The 18,770-nt window shown below is 39.7% G+C and overlaps 2 protein-coding genes across 2 annotated transcripts in view; one reads left to right on the top strand and one right to left on the bottom strand.

The window, feature by feature from the left end:
• The first annotated feature begins 545 nt into the window (after positions 1-545).
• Positions 546-4,574, top strand: LOC128611249 (olfactomedin-4-like). The gene is made up of 5 exons (XM_053630628.1): positions 546-635; positions 823-945; positions 1,350-1,568; positions 2,863-3,016; positions 3,543-4,574. The coding sequence occupies exons 1-5, from the start codon at positions 576-578 to the stop codon at positions 4,379-4,381; spliced, it is 1,395 nt and encodes a 464-aa protein (XP_053486603.1). The 5' UTR covers positions 546-575; the 3' UTR covers positions 4,382-4,574.
• Positions 4,575-10,359: 5,785 nt separating this feature from the next.
• The window catches only part of met (MET proto-oncogene, receptor tyrosine kinase), a 63,497-nt gene continuing 55,086 nt past the window's right edge, over positions 10,360-18,770 (bottom strand). Inside the window, exons 17-21 of the mRNA XM_053631542.1 lie at positions 18,439-18,620; positions 18,184-18,293; positions 17,082-17,247; positions 14,266-14,402; positions 10,360-12,006 (exon numbers count right to left, since the gene is read on the bottom strand). Coding sequence (XP_053487517.1) covers positions 11,796-12,006; positions 14,266-14,402; positions 17,082-17,247; positions 18,184-18,293; positions 18,439-18,620 — 806 coding nt within the window. The 3' untranslated portion in view covers positions 10,360-11,795. The remainder of the gene's footprint in view (positions 12,007-14,265; positions 14,403-17,081; positions 17,248-18,183; positions 18,294-18,438; positions 18,621-18,770) is intronic.

The following is an 18,770-nucleotide window of genomic DNA, read 5'->3' as shown; positions in this document are numbered from 1 at the left end:
ACCCCAAGTTGCTCCTGATGTCAAGTTAGCGCCTTGCATGGCAGCTCTGCTACCATTGGTGTGTGAGTGTGTGTGTGTGAATGGGTGAATGAGACACAGTGTAAAGTGCCTTTAATAAAAGTGCTATATAAGTGCAGACCATTTACCACATTAATATAAACCTGTGATTTACAGCTGTACTACTGTCAGAGCTGCTGATGTAGAATTTTTTTTTATATCATGTTTGTGGGCATGAAAGCAAAAATCTGATATTTATTCAGATAAATGCTGTTCATGGTGTTGTGGTTTAGACATAATGTGATCGTGCTTGGGTATACAAACCCCAAAACCTTGGATGTCCCACATCCTCCTGTACTCCATTGCTCATCTGAAAACTTCAGCAAAATCAGAAATTTCCATCTCTCACTTCCCCAGTTTGTGCATTTATGCTACACTAGTCAGCAGAAATGTACATTTCTATTACCAAACCTTGATTTTGTAAGGGGAGGGGGTGATTGGCTATAAGACAGCCTCTGTACTTGTTTTCCTGATATAAATCAACAGCATTTTCATTCTGCTCATCTTCTTAAGCAAACATGAAGTCGTCTCCATTGTCAGTATGGACGGCTACATTTTTCCTCACCCTTTTCTCTCAGGTAAGTAGAACACATCTTTACTGTATGCCTCACACTTATGCCTCCCGAGCATGTATTTTCATGTTAAGGTATCAGATTGTTATCTAAATAATCAGATTAAAAAATATTCAAAATAAATGTAGTGTATGATTTTTCTTGTGCAGTTTGTCATTTGGACACGTCATAATGTGATGTTTTTTTCTGCCAGTGTGTGAGCGGGAAGGACTGTGTGTGTGAGCTGAAGGACTTGCAGCGTCCTTTCCCAATGGAGAAACTCGACTCCATCCATAGTGCAGCTAACCAATGCAACAGGAGCATCACTTCAACACAGGTGTGTGACTTAAGAAACACTGAATATTCAGTTTCTGAAGTTGACAGGTAAGGAAGAAAACTCTCTGTCTCACGCTGTTATGTAAAAAAATGATCAGTGATGGGGTGGTGTGATAAAACACATGTGTGAGTTACTGTTAACACACCAAAATTAAATATTTTCCAATAACAGAATGTTCTGATGATGATGTTTTATTCCTATTACACCACAGTAATTTGCCAGTGATTACAATTAAAAAATTATTTATGTGGAACTTTTATGATACAAGTTTGTTTACCTCTTAGTATTAATGTATGTAGTTTCTTAATTACTTTGATGTTTTGTTGCTATCCCTTCTCTCTCTCTCTCTCTCTCTCTCTCTCTCTCTCTCTCTCTCTCTTTCTCTCTCTGTCTCTCTCTCTCAGTTAATGGAGGTGGATGTGTTGATGCTGGGAGTGCAGCGGCGGCTGGAGCAGCTGGAGGAGAGTGTGTCTGTGTTGGAGAATGAGGACGATGGTGATCTGTACGGAGCTGTTTCCTTGCGAATCGTTGAGCTCGAGCTCGCTGAGATCCGAGAGCTCATGGGTAAACTGAAGAAAACCATCAACTCGCACAAGTGGCTCAGTGAGAGCACGGCAACCAAGGTGACGTACTGCACCACATCACACACCACTTCTTCATGGAGTTTATAGTTTGCCCAATGCTCAAATGGTAGCTTTATGCACCACTCCATTACAATTAGCCACATTACAATTTTACTTCGTTGCCAATCTAAAGAAGAAAACCATGGAGACATGGTTCTCAGTGTGGAAGTTTTTATGCCTATATATAATGTCAAATGGAGTCCATGACCAATTTAATAACAATGGGTTCTAAGGTTAAAAAATTAAGTGGCAAGTAAACAGCCAAAATATTTTTCTACACATTTAAATAATGTGCCTATTAAAAAAAAGATAAATCCGTATTGAGGGGAGCCATGATATTTTTTTTTATGGCTCTAACTTTTTTGAGAGCCGCACCATAGAGAAAAAGAAACCCTGTATTGTTTAAATGGGTTACATTAAACTCTATTGCAGTTCAGCTTTGATTACTTTGCATGTATTATTACATTCTAACTTGTTTAGTAATCAGACACTATAAAATAAATCTACCAATCAACTACATTATTTACCATACTGAATATTGTTCACTACTTAGCAGTCACACCTGAAACTCTGTTTCCTAGAATCCCCTGATACAATATTTATCACCTGATAATCACATGACCTGTTCTATAATCACACACACACATGTTTTAACACACCTCAAACCTCCCATTGCTAAGATAAAATCGGGGTTCATTTTTATCTTAAGTTTAAAGGGGTTCTGATTGCAGAAGTCCATGCTGTTTTGCTTTTATAGGTCACTGATGTAATCATGTCTATAGGATTAAAATCTATTGTGCTTCTAGACAACCAAATTTCTTTAAATGGGCAGTGAATGGGGCTTTGAGATTTATTTATGTTTGTACAAGGTCAGAGGATAAACTACCTGAAATATCCCAGTAAAACTGGATCCATTGTTGAAGCAAGTGCTTAATGAGGCATCAAGCCATCATCGATGAAGTTATTACAGGAAAAGAACTTTCACCTGAAAGTGCTCTAACTTCTTGACACATAACAACACTAGTCTTTGGCGTTTGCTGCAATAAACCTGTCCATTCATGATGCTATTCAATTTAGCCAGACCTTGTGTAAAATGTATTTTAACATGCCTCATGTGTCTTAGTAATTGATTGAGTTGGGGGTGTTAGTGATTGGAAAGCCATTAACTCCAACCGGCTTGTGTTGTATGCTCACTCAAATGTAAGTCACTTTGGAAAAAAGCGTCTGCTGAATGAATAATTAAACAAGTGGATGGCCAAGTGAATGATTGTTGTTTTATCTATCTGTTCTGAAGCTGCAAAACATGACAGAAGGCATGCAAGAGCTCGAGGCCTTCGATCTTTTGCATGTCGTGAGCAAACAGCGAGAAAATCAGCGCCTGACGAGAGAGTTGACTGAGTGTCAGCATGAACTTCAGGCCACTCCTCAGCCTCCCACTCCTCAACCATGTACGTACACTTTATCATTTAACACTATAGCAAATGGACCTATCATCAAAAATTAAGAACTTAACCATCAATAGAGTCTGTGTGAGTTTCCTCTGGGTTCTCCGGTTTCCTCCTACCTTCCAAAAACATGCCTGTACATTTGAGTATGTGTGTGTGCACAGTATTGTGCGATGGACTGCCACTTTGGCATTTAACTTTCAATTGAAATGGACACGTTTGCACAAATAAAGTACTTAACTATCAACGCACTGGTCATAAGTCCGTGTGGGTTTCCTCTGGGTTCTCTGGTTTCCCTCCTAAAATCATGCCAGTAGGTGGATTAGTGATGATAAACTGCCATTTGATGTGAGTATGTGTGTGTGCATGGTGCTCTGCGATGAGAAAGGCTCCTAACACTATCTGTTCCGGGGTTGTTTTTCCTTAACCCTATCTGTTTTTTTATTTTACCATTTGTCTATTTGTGTGTGTTTTTATATAGCATATGTGATCTCTAAATCTCTTCTTTTTTGTGTGTGTATGTGTGTAGACTGTCCAAAAGGCCAGCTGGTTAATGTGACTGGCCCTAGAACTTACGCCGTCACCCAGTATGGAACCTCGTACTATTACGGTGCCTGGGGAAAAGACCCAAAACCTGCTCCAGGAAAGGAGGACATGTACTGGCTGGTGGCTCTGACCAGCAGCAATGTTTACGCCAACTATGTGCGGCATTACAGCAGTTTGAGCACTTTACTGGTAGGCGCGGGTCATGTAGACACCGTCATCGCTTCCTCAAACCCCACCACAAACACCATCATGGGCCCTAACGTGGTGCAGTATGGAGACGCGCTATACTACGGCTGCTATAATACACCCTCTGTTTGTCGCTTTAACATTTCTGACCGCTCCGTCACTAATACACCACTTCCACAAAACTCCGGTGTCAATAACAAGTTTCCTTTCGGCCACTTGGACGCCACGTACATCTACACAGACTTGGATTTCGCCACAGATGAATCTGGTGTCTGGGTCGTCTACACGGCACAGGACAATTTTGGCAACGTGATCCTTAGCGAGGTGATAGAAGGAAGTCCTCCATCTTTAGGCCGAACGTGGCGGACATCACTGCACAAGCGCACTGCCACTAACACTTTCATGGCATGCGGAGTGCTTTACGCCACACGCTTCCTGGACCAACAGACAGAGGAAATCTTCTACTCATTCGACACAGAGACAAGTGAGGAGCGCTATGACCTGAAGATCCGCATCAAGAAAATGCAGACCAATATCCAGTCTCTAAATTACAACCCACGGGACAGAATGCTCTACGCCTACAGTGACGCATACATCGTCTCATACAATGCTGTTCTTTGCTCCTGTGATTATTAAATGAATAGTGCCTTGTACAGATGTGTCAATGACATGGCTCCTCCATTCCATATACACGTGTGGTTTAGACCAGTAGAAAGGCGAGATCTTTTGAAAAGTCATAACCGATTTTCTTTTTTATTGTCTGCAGTAGTTTTAGGGTGAATTCAGATAATACATGAATTAAACATGTGATTAAAAAAAACAAACAAGGTTTTGTTTTCTTCCACGTCAGAATCATATCTGTTCAAATTATCTCTCGAGTATTCCAGAAACATCTCTTGACCAATAAAATATTACATTGTAAATGGCAGTGCTGTGCGGTCTTAAATTCTTTTAGTGCAGTATATTATTATACAGAGAGGGGGAAATAAGCATTAAGACGCTTTTGTATTTTATTATTTAATACGTCCAGTGCATATGCTGTATCCAATTCAAATTTACACGCACACTACATTTTGACAAATGTGAACACAACAGTATGAGCGGTATGCACAAACAATTTAAACTGATAGGAGGAAAAGTATTCGGATACTGTATTAAAAATATCTGCATGCAAATGTTGCATAAAAATGAATTAATAAAAAGTTCTTGATATACATACAAATAGACTACGTTATTAAACATGACTCGAATGGAAAAAACTACAGATCCATAGAGAATACCTTAAACATCCCATCATTATATACACTATATTACACAGTATAACTAGTTAATACTGTATAATATAATAATACTGTATAATAGAATAGAATAGAATAGAATAGAATATACAGGTGGAAAGTTTATGGAATGACAACTAATTGTCCTGGACAGGTGAGCCACATAAGAGTTCACAATACATTCAGATACAGATTGAAGATAAGGAAGGTAAGAGAGAAGCCACCAGTCACTTGAAAAGAATTGCAGGACAACCTGAAAGCAGCAGGAATGATATCTACACAGAGAACAATAAGCAATCAGTGTTGGGTTGACACATTACTAAGTAATGCATTATTGTAATTAAATATTTTTCCCCCTAAAAAAGTAAAGTAAGGGATTACTCTTCATTTTTAATTTAATTAGTGTCACGTTTTGGAAATAATGGAGGTTAGGACGGATGCAAGTGCAGATAAGAGCTTTTAATAAAGAGAGGCAGGCAGACAAATCCAAATCATGAGACAATAGCGTGGTCAAAAACAGGCAATGGGTCAGGTGATCTGCAAACAGGCATAAACAAGGCAAGGCATGAATCATGAATGAGAAACAAGATCTTGTTATAACAAGGTGATAACAATATGTCACAAAGAGTGAATGCCTCAAAAGTCCTTTTAAACTGTGGTGTGATTGTGTGTGAGATTGTTTGCAGGCGTGATTAGAATGAATGAGTGTTCTGGGAATTGCGGTCCATGGTGGCCATGTTTGTAGGCCACAGTGCAGGATGGGAAATGTAGTCACTGGTTTGCTGTGATATGACAATTAGTGTTACTTATGACGTACTTGCATTACATACTGTATAGGCTTTCAACAATTCTGTATAAAACAATACTGAATTTAAAAATATAAACTGATCATCTAAAGATAAAATTAGTTTGATATTTTTACAGCCCATTTAAATCCGTTAACTGTAGGCTAGCATGCATGCATGTGGGTTTGCGTGTAGTTGTGAAGTCGCTCAAGTTCAAGGATGTCAGCAGAAATGAGTGGCTGTTTTGCGAAATGGATATTTCCATATGGTCAAGGTTGATTCGGATTTTAATAAGTAATTCTCAATGTGTAATGTAATTACTTTTAAGACAGTGTAATTAGTCTGTAATTTAAATACAATGTCGACAATGTAATAAATGATTAATAATCGATTACGTTTTTTAAATTAACACTGTATGGTGCAATGGTGCACTTTCTTGGTGCAAATAGAGTTACTAGCTAGCTTCAGCATGAACTATTGTTCTTTAAATATACAACAATACAAAGACAAGCCATATTGTAGACGCAGTATGTGCAAATTTGATCAGAACTGTCGATTATCATTGAAAGCAAGGACACAATTTGATGATATGGAGCTTCTGATGCTTCCTTCATTAAAAAAAAAAAGGTTTAGTTGTAGCTTTCTGGTGACAATTACAGGCACAAGAAGAAGAAAAAATACAGCAAATGAAAACAAAAGCGTAAAAATTCCTGATGATAAAAATAAATTCGTTTAAACACTGACATATGTGAGACTGGACTGTAAACTTCCTGGACCAAGAACTTGATGCAGTGTAAAATGTTCTTCACTGTTTATTGTACCAGGCTGCTGTTTCTCTGCTCAGAAGCACAACTCTCACCATGGCTCGCTGTGGTCACTCTGTATCAATGAAAGTACAGATTCTGTTTTGTCTTTGTGAATCAGTTTTGAAGAATAAAGTGACTCCTCGTGAAAGTGACTTCTTTAACCGTACTAGAACAAATGTTTCATTGTTCCCCATCCGTTCTCCTATCGTCTGCCTTGGCTGACTGTGACCATTTATTTGCCCTTGGTGGACTTGGAAATTGACCCACTGCTGTCTAGACAGGTGCTTCAGTTTCCCCTCATGATGGACAAATTCCCTGCCAACACAAAAAGCTGATGTTCCCCTCCATGATATCTCTCTTCTCTCTTTCATGTCAAGTTTAAATTTAGTTGTATGGGAAAAAAAGGTGTGTATTTTCAAGGGTCTACTCTTGTCGGAAATGTCCCTATCACTTGACCTGACCTCAGTATTGAAAGAAACATCAGTTTCATTTTGGCGACGTCTCCTCTGTTATTCAACACTGATTCATAAAGAGAGAAAGTACTGAAGGGTGATGTGATGAGACGAGAATCACTCAGCAGCTTAATAAATCTGTGAAACAGCTCGGGCTCCGGGCCATACACACGTCATTGATCTCGCCAGCACGGGCAAAACCAATAACCGTACTCTCCTCGGAGACGTGATGTACAGTCAAGTACAAAAGTTTGCACACCCTCAGGTCAAAGATTTACAACAAACATATATTTAGTGTGTTTGTTACAGAGATGTTCTTTCTAGAAATGGCACGATACTTGATAATAAGTTTTACCCAATATCAATAAAAAAAAATCCAATAAAGTTTTTCTTTAAAATCTATTAAACTGTGAGATGTATTAATTAATTTATTAAATTTTTTCTGATACCAATCCAGGGTATCAGATTGGTGCCATCTCTACTTCCTTCATTATCACTAATAACATGCACTCTGAGATTTTTTTGTTTGTTTGTTTGTTAAGATATTAACAGTGAAACAAAATCAAGAAAATATCATTTCAAAAGTGTTTCTGAATGCAATATTCATCTGTTGTGATGATGTGTGTGAAATTTCTTTTCAAGCTCTTTTCTTTTTATGTGGATTGTTGATTGAGTTGCTTTGGATGGTCTTTCTTGCTGCAGGATGCATTTCATTTTTAACATTTAACACGTTTCATTTTTAACATGGTGCGATTAAAATTGGACCACAACCTTTTTGTCTTATCAGCTTCAACACAGAGAGAAAGAGACAGAGAGAGAGAGAGAGAGAGAGAGAGAGAGAGAGAGAGAGAGAGAGAATGGTGAGGGAATGATTATTTATATCCACTATTACTTATAAGTGAGAACAATATACTATTCATTAATAAAATAGAAACCATAATTGTAGGTAAACTGTCATATAAGATAATGATAATGAGTCTTTATTGGTCACATATACATATGCACAGTGAAATTCTTTTCTTCGCATACCCCAGCATGTCAGTAAGTTGGGGTCAGAGCGCAGGGTCAGCCATGATACAGCACCCCTGGAGCAGAGAGGGTTAAGGGCCTTGCTCAAGGGCCCAACAGTGGCAGCTTGGCAGCGCAGAGGCTTGAACCCCCGACCTTCAAACCCAGAGCCTTAACCGCCAAGCCACCACTGCCCCATGAAGATATAAATAATCATCTTCAGTCATGCTTCTTCACACCACCATGTCGTTTATTACACCATATGTCAGTTCTATTTGAATTTTTTGTGTGTTTATTAATGAAATGTGATTTTCCTGAGCACTAGGATGGTAGATTGTGTCCTGTACCTTTAGGTCCAGATGAAATGACGAGTCATTCCAGCACTCAGTACTCAGAAAGTAGTATATTCTGTATATTCAGTGAGCATACAGTATCAGGGAGGGGCGAAAAGGAGTTCCCATCTTCTCTCTCTTTCTGTTTTAGTTCTTTATTCTACTACCAGACCTATATCCTCCATGGCCAGATCTGAGGAGATCGTTCACTGCTTCATGAGCTCTTGGACTGATGGTATGATATCAGCTGGATGAAAGCCAGAGTGTTCTACAGCAGCGTTGCACAAATACCTGGTGCAGTCCTGCAGAGGCTGTTCAGATTTGATTGTGGACAACTTCATGGACATCAGGACAGGACATAGGGTCCAGAGGCAGATGAGGAGTGGCTCTCGCTCGGCACGTACACAATCACTAATACTTACACTAATACACGCAGTTAAATAGTAAATATAAATAATTAACTAATAAACACAATTAAACAAATAACAATATTAATTTTAGAGCTACAGTGCTGTGCTGTGGTTAATGTGTCTTTGCTGCAGTTCGCCACAAGATGGCGCTGCCGTATGTTTGATCAACATATTTAATTGACCCGGAAAAAGTTATTTATTTAATAGCGTTTTAATTTATTTAATAGTGATTGATTAACAATTAATACAATTCTACCATTAAACACTATTGGGAAAATGTAATATGAAAGTATTTGACGTTGCTACTATATTTACTAAAAGTGATTATTATTATTATTATTATTATTGTTGTTGTTGTTGTTGTTGATGTTATTATTATTATTATTATTATTATTATTATTATTAATATCCACAAGGAGGCAGTGTGTGCACAGAAAAGTTTGCACCCCCCATTATTTCATGATGAATAAAGGAACATGCATGTTTACTTCACAATTGATCTACACAACACAATAAAGAAATGAATGTGTGTGTGTATCCTGCCTGAAGACATCAGATTTAACTAAAAAACAAAGTAACCCTCTCTAAATATCACTTTAATAGGGGGGGGTGGGGGGGGGGGTGTTAAAGTTTTGAAGTGATATCTTGTTTTTATTATTCACTATTAATGATAATGATAATGAGTCTTTATTGGTCACATATACATTAGAGCACAGTGAAATCCTTTTCTTCGCATACCTCAGCCTGTCAGGAAGCTGGGGTCAGAGCGCAGGGTCAGCCATGATACAGCATCCCTGGAGCAGAGAGGGTTAACGGCCTTGCTCAAGGGCCCAACACTGGCAGATATGAATATCTTAATAGGTATTATTTGACCTTTTTTTTTTTTTTTTTTTTTTTTACAAATGATTAGTGATCGTGAAGAAACAGCTGTGTAACCCAACACACAATGTCTCGTTGATGTAAATCTTTGACCTGAGGCTGGGCAAACTTTCTCATCTCTGAGGAGAGTACGGTTATTGTTTTTGCCCGAGCTGCCGATCGATGACGTGTGTATGGCCCAGAGCCCGAGCTGTTTCACAGATTTATTAAGCTGCTGAGTGATTCTCGTCTCATGACGTCGTCCTTCAGTACTTTTCTCTCTTTATGAATCAGTGTTGAATAACAGAGGAGACGTCGTGCAACTGATGCTTACTTCAGTATTCTAATAGATCAGGTCACATGATACGGATGTTTCTGACAAGAGCAGACCCTTCCTGATGATCGCTGTATTGAGAGCTACGGCATATTTTCATGTGACAGAGAGGAACATCAGCTTTCTGTGTCGGTGGGAAATCTTAAAAGGAAACTGAAGCACCTGTCTAGACGACAGAGGGTCGAAGGTCAAGTCCACCAAGGGTAAATAAAAGTTCACAGTCAGCCGAGAGAGACGATGATAGAATGCATGGGGAACAATGAAACATTTGTACTAGAGAGGCTAAAAGGTCACTTTCACTAGAAGAATCCACGAGGAGTACTTATTATTCAGTATTGATTCTGCACAGACACGCTGATGATGGAACTTTATTTAACAAAGTCACGAGGAAAAAACAAGATATTTTCTGTACCTTATTCATACAGGGCGACCACAGCGAGTGAGAGTCATGCCTGGTACAATATACAGTATAGAACATTTTACACCAATCAATAAAAGTCCTTTATGATACAATACAGAAATCTGTATTAAGTCATATATAAATGAATGTGTGTGTGTGATTGTGCCCTGTGATGGATAGACTCCCCATCCAGGGTGTACCCCACCTTGTGCCTGATGCTCCCTGGGATAAACTCCAGGTTCCCCGCGACCCTGTAGGATAAGCGGTATAGAAAATGGATGGATGGATATATATATACATACACATACAATAATCACACAGCAGGTCAGACACGAGAAACGGACACTATTTACACCGCTCAGTGGAACTCTAACTTACATTCATACGTCACTGAGAACATTTCACGCTGACTTTAAAAAAAATTGTGAAAAAAATCATCAGGATTTCTTTAACAAATGAGATTGTGTTTGGTGAGAGTTGTATAAGCTTATATATTCCATAGTGTGTGAATATTTGTACAGGTGGAAAGAAAGGAAATACAACTAGGTCTGCATCGATACCATTTTTTTCAGAGCTACTACGAGTACGACGTTTTCTACGACTCGCCGATATTGAAATTGATTTAAAAAAAAAGAAAAAAAAAGAGCAGCCTACTTATTGTTAATCAGTCAGGGAGGTCATGGAACATTTTATTTATCTCTTATCAGGTTTCTTGTATTGGTGGAAGACGCTGCTGCTTGGTATCATACCTGATATCAGAATCATACGATACTTGATACCAGTAATGTTATTGATGCATCCCTAAATAAAAACAACAATACTTTTCCATTTACAGATTCATCACGTGTCATTTCACATCCAGTGTTCTGCTGAGAGAGTCCCGTCCTGCTGTTCTCAGGTCAGTCGGACGCTGGATCCATCCAGAATCCATTCTGTTCAGCAATATATATATTTATATAAATATATACAGTATATATAGACAAGAACTGATCCTGGATCAGCAATGCACAGTGTACATCACATCAATGCTTCACTTCAAATGTTTCATTCGGAACCAGTGGAGTTGATAAAAAAACCCTGCGAGTAGTGTGCAGATGTTCTTGGACTCCTGTTCACAGTTTTGAATAGCGTCTGCCGGCTCTTCTGCGTGAGAGACGACGTCTTGAGAGCTGCTCTGCGTCTGTCAGTCTCTCGAATCGAGTTCATATCAGCGGCTCTGAGAGATGAAACCTCCTCCTGGTGCAGAGAGATCTACTCTATCTACAGTGATAAAGACAATCAGATTCCTCCCTTTATAGAGGTCCTGGAAAGCTTTTCTACCTCCCTTCCTCCTCCTCCTCCTCCTGTGTGTGTGTGTGTGTGTGTGTGTGTGTATTTCATCTCCGCTCTCAGGTGCAGCAGTCCCGATCCAGCTGGCTCTGGGACGAGATGAGAGAAGGGTAGGGCGTCATCTTGTCGATGTTGACGTAGGTGGTGTTCAGGAGGATGTAGTGCTCTCCGCTGAAGCTGGAGAAGATGGCTGAGATGCGCGAGACGAGCTCGGAGAAGGTGGGGCGCCGCTCGGGTTTGGGGTGCCAGCACTCAATCATCACGTTGTAGCTGAGAGGAAGAAGAGAGGACGGACGTTTCACATTCCATTCTGAGCGTATCGTAAACATAAACCATGTTCTGTATAGCAGGGTTGGGCGATATGACAAACATATATCACGATTCATAAACTCGTTTGTATGGTTAGATGATATCACGTATCACAATATGTACGCTGCTCACAAAATATCAGCAGTAAAGTAGTGTTGCATAAAACTAAACAAAACATCATTTTTATTTCAAAAATATTTAAAGTGCACCTATTATGTTTTTTCAGGTATTACCTTTCATTTAGTGTGTTATCGAGATGTTTGAGAATGTAAAAAAGTCTGCAAAGTTCAAAGCGCACGACAAACGGAGTTATTGACTCATAAAAGAAGGAACCGATTCTGAACAGCTGAAACGAGACGGTAGTGATTCCAGACTTTACTTCCTGTACTAATCTACGTAGGTTTGTAACAAAAAAACCCCGCCTCTGGTCTTCATCGGCTGCCCGCCGTCAGACGGAGCTGAAACTCGTTATGGTAGTGGGCGTTTCCTTTTCGACAGCGGTAGACCAATCACAACAGACTGAGACATCTGACCAATCAGAGCAGAGTATGCTCTCTGAAAGGAGGAGTTTAGAATGAATCATTTAGAAAGGACACTAGTGGAAATAGGTAATGCTGCAGTTTAAATGATGAGCACATTAACGTGTTTTTTGACCTCGGATGCATGTAAATCTATTGTATGAGGGATTTAAAACAAAATTAGGCACGTTTCAAAACCATAATAGGTGCGCTTGAACACTGAAAAGGAAAAAAAAAAAAGAAGATAAATCTCAAAATTTAAAGATAAGTAAAAAATTAAAAACGTTTTCCGGTCAGTTTGTAATTAAATGTATATATATATATATATATATATATATATATATATATATATATATATATATATATATAAATAAAAACGTGTACAAAGATATCACGATATCCACGATCTCTCAGAAAGGCGTAATGGAACATCTGAATATCGATATTATATCCTCCATGTATAATATAGTAGCAGGCTCTTATATTTTACGACCACATTACAAATTCCCGTTAAGTGTATACGGAGGGAATAAAACACTCCGCGTTGTGCTGTTATATTAATATATATAAAACAACAACACGGTGATGTTGTGAAGCTGGACGCTAAGCTTAGTTGCGGTTAACAGCACGTCCCGAAGTGTTTCATACAACAGTTATATCCGAAAGATTACTTTTTTTATTTAGTAAAGAACGACATGTACTTTTTATCCATTTATAGTCACATTTAATGTTGTGGAATGTCCATGAGACAAGTTAGTTCCTCTTCTCTCTTCCATTATAGCAGCAATAAACAGTCATTTCCTCACCAGCCTCTCTTTCTTTCCCTCTCTTTAAAGTAGCACACACACACACACACACACACACACACAAAACGAGAAACGACAACGCATAAAATCCTCTAAGTGTTAAAAAAGCCCTGACACTGGAGACTCCTTCCATAAATGTTAAATAAACGTCCAGGAATATAACCCTGTGATTTGCAGCTGCGCTACAGTCAGAGCTGCTGTTATAGAAAATAAATCAACACCTTCTGACCAATCACAACCCAGGATTCAACGTTCGAGGGGAGTAGCGCTATTGTTCTAGCGCTAAAACGTACTAAACAGGTTGTTTGTTTTGTGCAAACAATTCACTTATTGTTGCTTTGTGCAGCATTAATCTGCTGAGTAGAGCTAGACGAGGAGGAGGAGGACAAGGACGAGGAGGACGAGGACGAGGAGGAGGTGGACTATGTTTCTGCTTGACTGGATTAGATCATTCTGCAGCTCCAGATGGGAGGAGATGTTTGTTCATATATGAGACAGTGTTATTATATGGAAAGGTGCTGATCAAGTCTGCTCGTATCTACGGGGTGCTGAGCATGAGTGTATCTGTTACTCACAGAGCCAGTGGTGCCTGCTGTGGGAGTCGTACTGTGTGTGTGTGTGGGTGTGTGTGTGTGTGTGTGAGAGAGAGAGAGAGAGACCGCTCAGAACTGTGTAGGGTGCGCGAGATAAGCTCCGGTAGTCATGTGGAGCTGAGTTGGCTGAGGCTTCTGATGAGTTGCTACCAGGTCACTGACTCAAAAGGCGTTCAACAAAGCCTCTTTGTTTTTGCGCTCTCGTATAGAGCTAATGAGAGCACCGAGGCATGCTTTCCTCCCTCTGGAGTGTGTGTGTGTGTGTGTGTGTGTGTGTGTGTGTGCATGTGCGTGCGTGCTCACAGGGCATCAGGGCAGAACTCCGGCTGCAGCAGTCTTCGTCCTTGCAGGAGGAAAACCGTGATGTCAAAGGAGTTGACGTCGGAGTAGGGCGGGGCTCCTCGGGTCATCAGTTCCCATAGCAGCACCCCAAATGACCACTACGAAGAATAAAGCAGAGGAACAAAGTAAAGCTGCGATTCGAATCATCAGTGTTTGTTCAAAACATTACACAAATCATCATTCAAGGCACAAAACGGTTTGAGTGCTGTGATCCGATGTTGGACGTTGATGCGTTTCCTTTTGAAACAGGAAACCAGGGAGGGAGCGTGACTGATTTCTCGAGTGATTTTCAACAGCAAATAGCGTTCGAGACGCGCCAAACCTTTCTCCGAACTGAACCCCAACTCGACTCTGGCTTAGCAAAGCGGCTAAATAACAGCACAGATACTGTGTTTCGGATTATTTCTGTGGCGTGGCTTGTTTGTTAGCAGCCCACAGCAGGTCTTTACCTCTTCTCCATGGAAATGAGAATTAGCATTAGTGTAGTGCCAGGAGAAGGGGGGAACAGACTGCTGTTTTTTTTGGAAAATATAACTGCATCATGACTACATGACTACATACACAAACTAACATGCTCTGATACGTCCAAAAGTTTACTTGCCATGTCATACACACACACATATGCTGTATATTAAACTGCATGTCACAGCATAGGCATCATCACAGACTCAATCATGGTCTCTACATGTTTGAGCCAAGATGAAGATTTAGGAGGGGAAATGAGCGCACACATTCAGCCATCATCAACACAACTGGATTGTCTGGAAGGGGAATAACATACAGGAAGCTGCACAAACGTTTGATTTGAACTAGCCGCTACTGTAGAGCAATTTGTCTATCCAGCCCAGTTTGTTTAGGCAAGGGACGGGACAAATGTGTTCTGGAGAGCGTCTGATTGGTCGCTACAGAAGGTAGCATAGACACCAACATGGTACCAAGAGATATAAGTCATAAGTCAGTACAAATCACATCCTGTGTTTTTTCTTTTCTTTTTCCCAAAGCTACACACTGCTTAGACACCAGTGTATGATTCATGACATGACATCGCAATAGCTGACATGCATGTACACGTGTAAGTACAGTTTAAGATCTGGGGGAAATATTAAGTTCTGTGTAAACAGCCGAAGCTAGGTAAACTGTAATTAATAAGCTTTACGTTCGTGTATTCGTGTTTGCGATTGAAATCCAGGTGCACTCAATAAATTTAATTCCCAAACCTTTTGAGGATTATATTTTAATGCCCAACCCACTATACGGCTTGTTCGCTGACTCATAGATGGATATGCCAGATAAAAGTGAATGAAGTGTACATAATCAGTGAACAGAGTCAGTGAAGAGTAGCTTTGCTCGTCAGTTCAGCTACACTGCTGCTTCTCACTTCTTCATTGTTTATCATTTCGCATTCTTCTCTGTCTGTAAGACTTCATAACATCGTCATTTCAATTATTACTATATTGTTTTGTAAAAGTAAATAAGCGCAAACCGTCATACATTGTTATTATTTGTCTTATACCACGGTGCTGCTGCACAATAAAATCCCTAGTGTTGAATTAACACCCAGAGTATTTATATGAGTCCAATGGACTTATATAAACACTGTAGGGTGTGAATTCAACACTGTGGGTGTTAAATCAACACTGGTGATTTTGCTGTGTGAATTCTCCATTCTGATTGGTCAGAAGGTGCTGAATAATTTTCTACAACAGCGCTCAGTCTAACGTGTTATCGTTTCTATAGTAACAGGTCATTTACAGGGACTTGTACAGTGGATGATCCGCATAAACAGATGTTAACAATACGTGTTATGATCGATATGGTGAGGTTTTCTGTGAGGAGACGTTTATTCAACGTTTAATGTATGGAAGGAGTCTCCATGGAACGTCTTCAGGACAGAGGAGTTCACGCTTTGCGGTTTCTCAGTAACATGACACATTGCGGGTCTTTTTTTTTTGTCCTATTAACGAGAGAGAGAGAGAAAGAAAGAGAGGCCAGTGAGAAAAGGAACTAAAATTGTTTTATTAAATGTAATTCTAAATGAATGTCCTTCTTAAATAAATTTAAACTTGTTAACATGCTATTATCGGAAAAGAATCAACTTTGGGGTGGTAAAGGTAATTCTACTTCAAAGTTTGCTTTGCTTTGATGATTAATTGAGAATATGTCCAGATCGCCGTCATTTCTTCGTGTCTCAACGTATGTACACTAGGCTTTCATCACATACACTATATACGGCCAAAAGTATGCCCTGCCCATCACACCCATATGCGGTTCTTCAAAAAACTGTTGCTACAAAGTTGGAAGCAAACAATTGTATAGAATTTGTATGCTTTGTATGCTTCACTGGAACTAAGAGGCCCGAACCTATTCCAGCATGACGATGCCCCTGTGCACAAAGCGAGCTCCATGAAGTGTTTGGGATATTCCAATGAATATCTTTGGGATGAACTGGAACTGGAGCCTCCTCACCCAACATCAGGTTGACCTGATTGATTGACCTCAACCAATGCTCTTGTAGGGCTTGAATAAACACAAATCCCCACAGCGACGCCCCAAAATCTAGTGGAAATCCTTCCCAGAAGAGTGGAGTGCATTATAACAGCAAAGAGGGAATACATCTGAAATGAGATGTTCACCAAGCACATATGGGTGTAATGCTCAGGTGAAATATTGTGTATCACCTGGTACTGGCTGTTGATCTCAGGGCAATTTTTACAAGTGAATGTACACAATCACTGTCAGTGATTAAATGTGTATAGATATATGAGTAAATCACTCACGACATCAGACTTGGTGGTGAACTTGTGAGTCTGCAGGCTTTCTAAAGCCATCCATTTCACAGGCAGCTTGACTCCGCTCTTGTTGTGCACGCTGTAGTATTCCTTATCGTACACGTCTCTGGCCAGGCCAAAGTCAGCCACCTTCACTGTGTAACTCTCATCCAGCCTACAGGACAGAACACACGCAAAGCAGAGTACGTTATATAAAAACACTATACAAACTGTGGTATAACTCTCAGCTAAATGATATGATTGTAATCTACAGAGTTTCTAAATGTAAGTGAATGTACTTAGTAAAATCATCACATGATCTGTATCGTTAAATTGATAAGCCAGACACAATCGTATTTTGGGTGGATGCCAGACAGTAGACACAGCGAGGGCACAGACGTGTTATTTAATCATTTAAGGCACGAGCTACCATAATAACATCGCCATAAAATACCTGTGTGACAGTTGCTCTGACAATGATTAAAATAAGATCCTGGTAATAAAGGAGAACGATGATAGTATCTTATAAAACCAGATCTACACTTCTGTTTCTCCTGTTTTGTTTTGTCTTGAAACGAAACAGGGGGGAAAATACATGTTTATGATTGTTTAATCCTGCTTCTTAATAGCTTAACAGCCTTAATAGCCAGTGGCCAATAAAACTAAGGGACTAAGCGTTTCAATTTCATGTTTGGGGAAGTTTGACCTTTTATGAACCTCAGTATAGCGCAGTTACTGCGAAATTACATTATATATAGAAATAAAATATTTGTGAAATAATTACACTATAATGATGTTCATAAATGGTATGTAACATCAGCTGCAGTGTACGGCATGTGTGTGTTATGTTAACCAACCACTGATAAGCATTTGGAACTGGTAAATATTTCAGGGGGGTTCAAACCCAAATCGCTAGTCTAATATCCTTCATACAAACTGAAATGTTTCCACACAGCTCATATTTTTTTCACAATCTTTTTCCCTTGCTACATGCCTTCTATATTTATTTATTTATTTATTTATTTATTTGAATAAGCCAAGCTGATGCTGGACTCGGAGGCGAGTAAATAATGCATTGCGATACAATATTAATGTTATAGTTTATAATTACATGCAGTTCCTGGCTGCGAGATCTCGGTGTACAAACTTCTTGCTGGCGAGATACTCCATGCCTTTAGCAACCTGCAAGCCGAAGCCCATGAGATCCTTCACCGTGGGGTTCTGCTGAGGGAAAAAAAACAACAATAACCTTTCACTGGGAAACAAACACCACAACCTGGAAAGAGATTTTAGTCACAGAACAGGACTGTGATAGATGGCTGAGATGGCTACGCTGTGTGAACGCTGACAGCCTGGCCGAACGTACGTGACTCTCGTCTCGGATGAAGTTGCGCAGATCTCCGTGCTTCATGTAAGGCAGCACCACCAGAGGAGAGCCTTCACTGGGAAGGCAGATTCCCAGCAGAGACAGCACATTTGGATGGCTGAAGTCCTTCATGATGATTCCTTCCTTCAGGAACTGTGACACCTCTTCGATATCTGTGATACCTGCAGTCAGGACACAACACAACTTCGTTTTTGGCTTTTAGGATGTAGAAAAGCACAATAATGTGTGTATTTTAGCACTCAGAATAATTTTATTTAAACATAAGTAAGAATATTTTTTTAGAACAGATAAGATGAAATCATCTGTGGATT

The sequence above is a fragment of the Ictalurus furcatus genome, chromosome 8, assembly GCF_023375685.1.
Source record: "Ictalurus furcatus strain D&B chromosome 8, Billie_1.0, whole genome shotgun sequence".
Lineage (NCBI taxonomy): Eukaryota > Metazoa > Chordata > Actinopteri > Siluriformes > Ictaluridae > Ictalurus > Ictalurus furcatus.
This window is presented reverse-complemented; position numbering and strand designations above follow the sequence as displayed.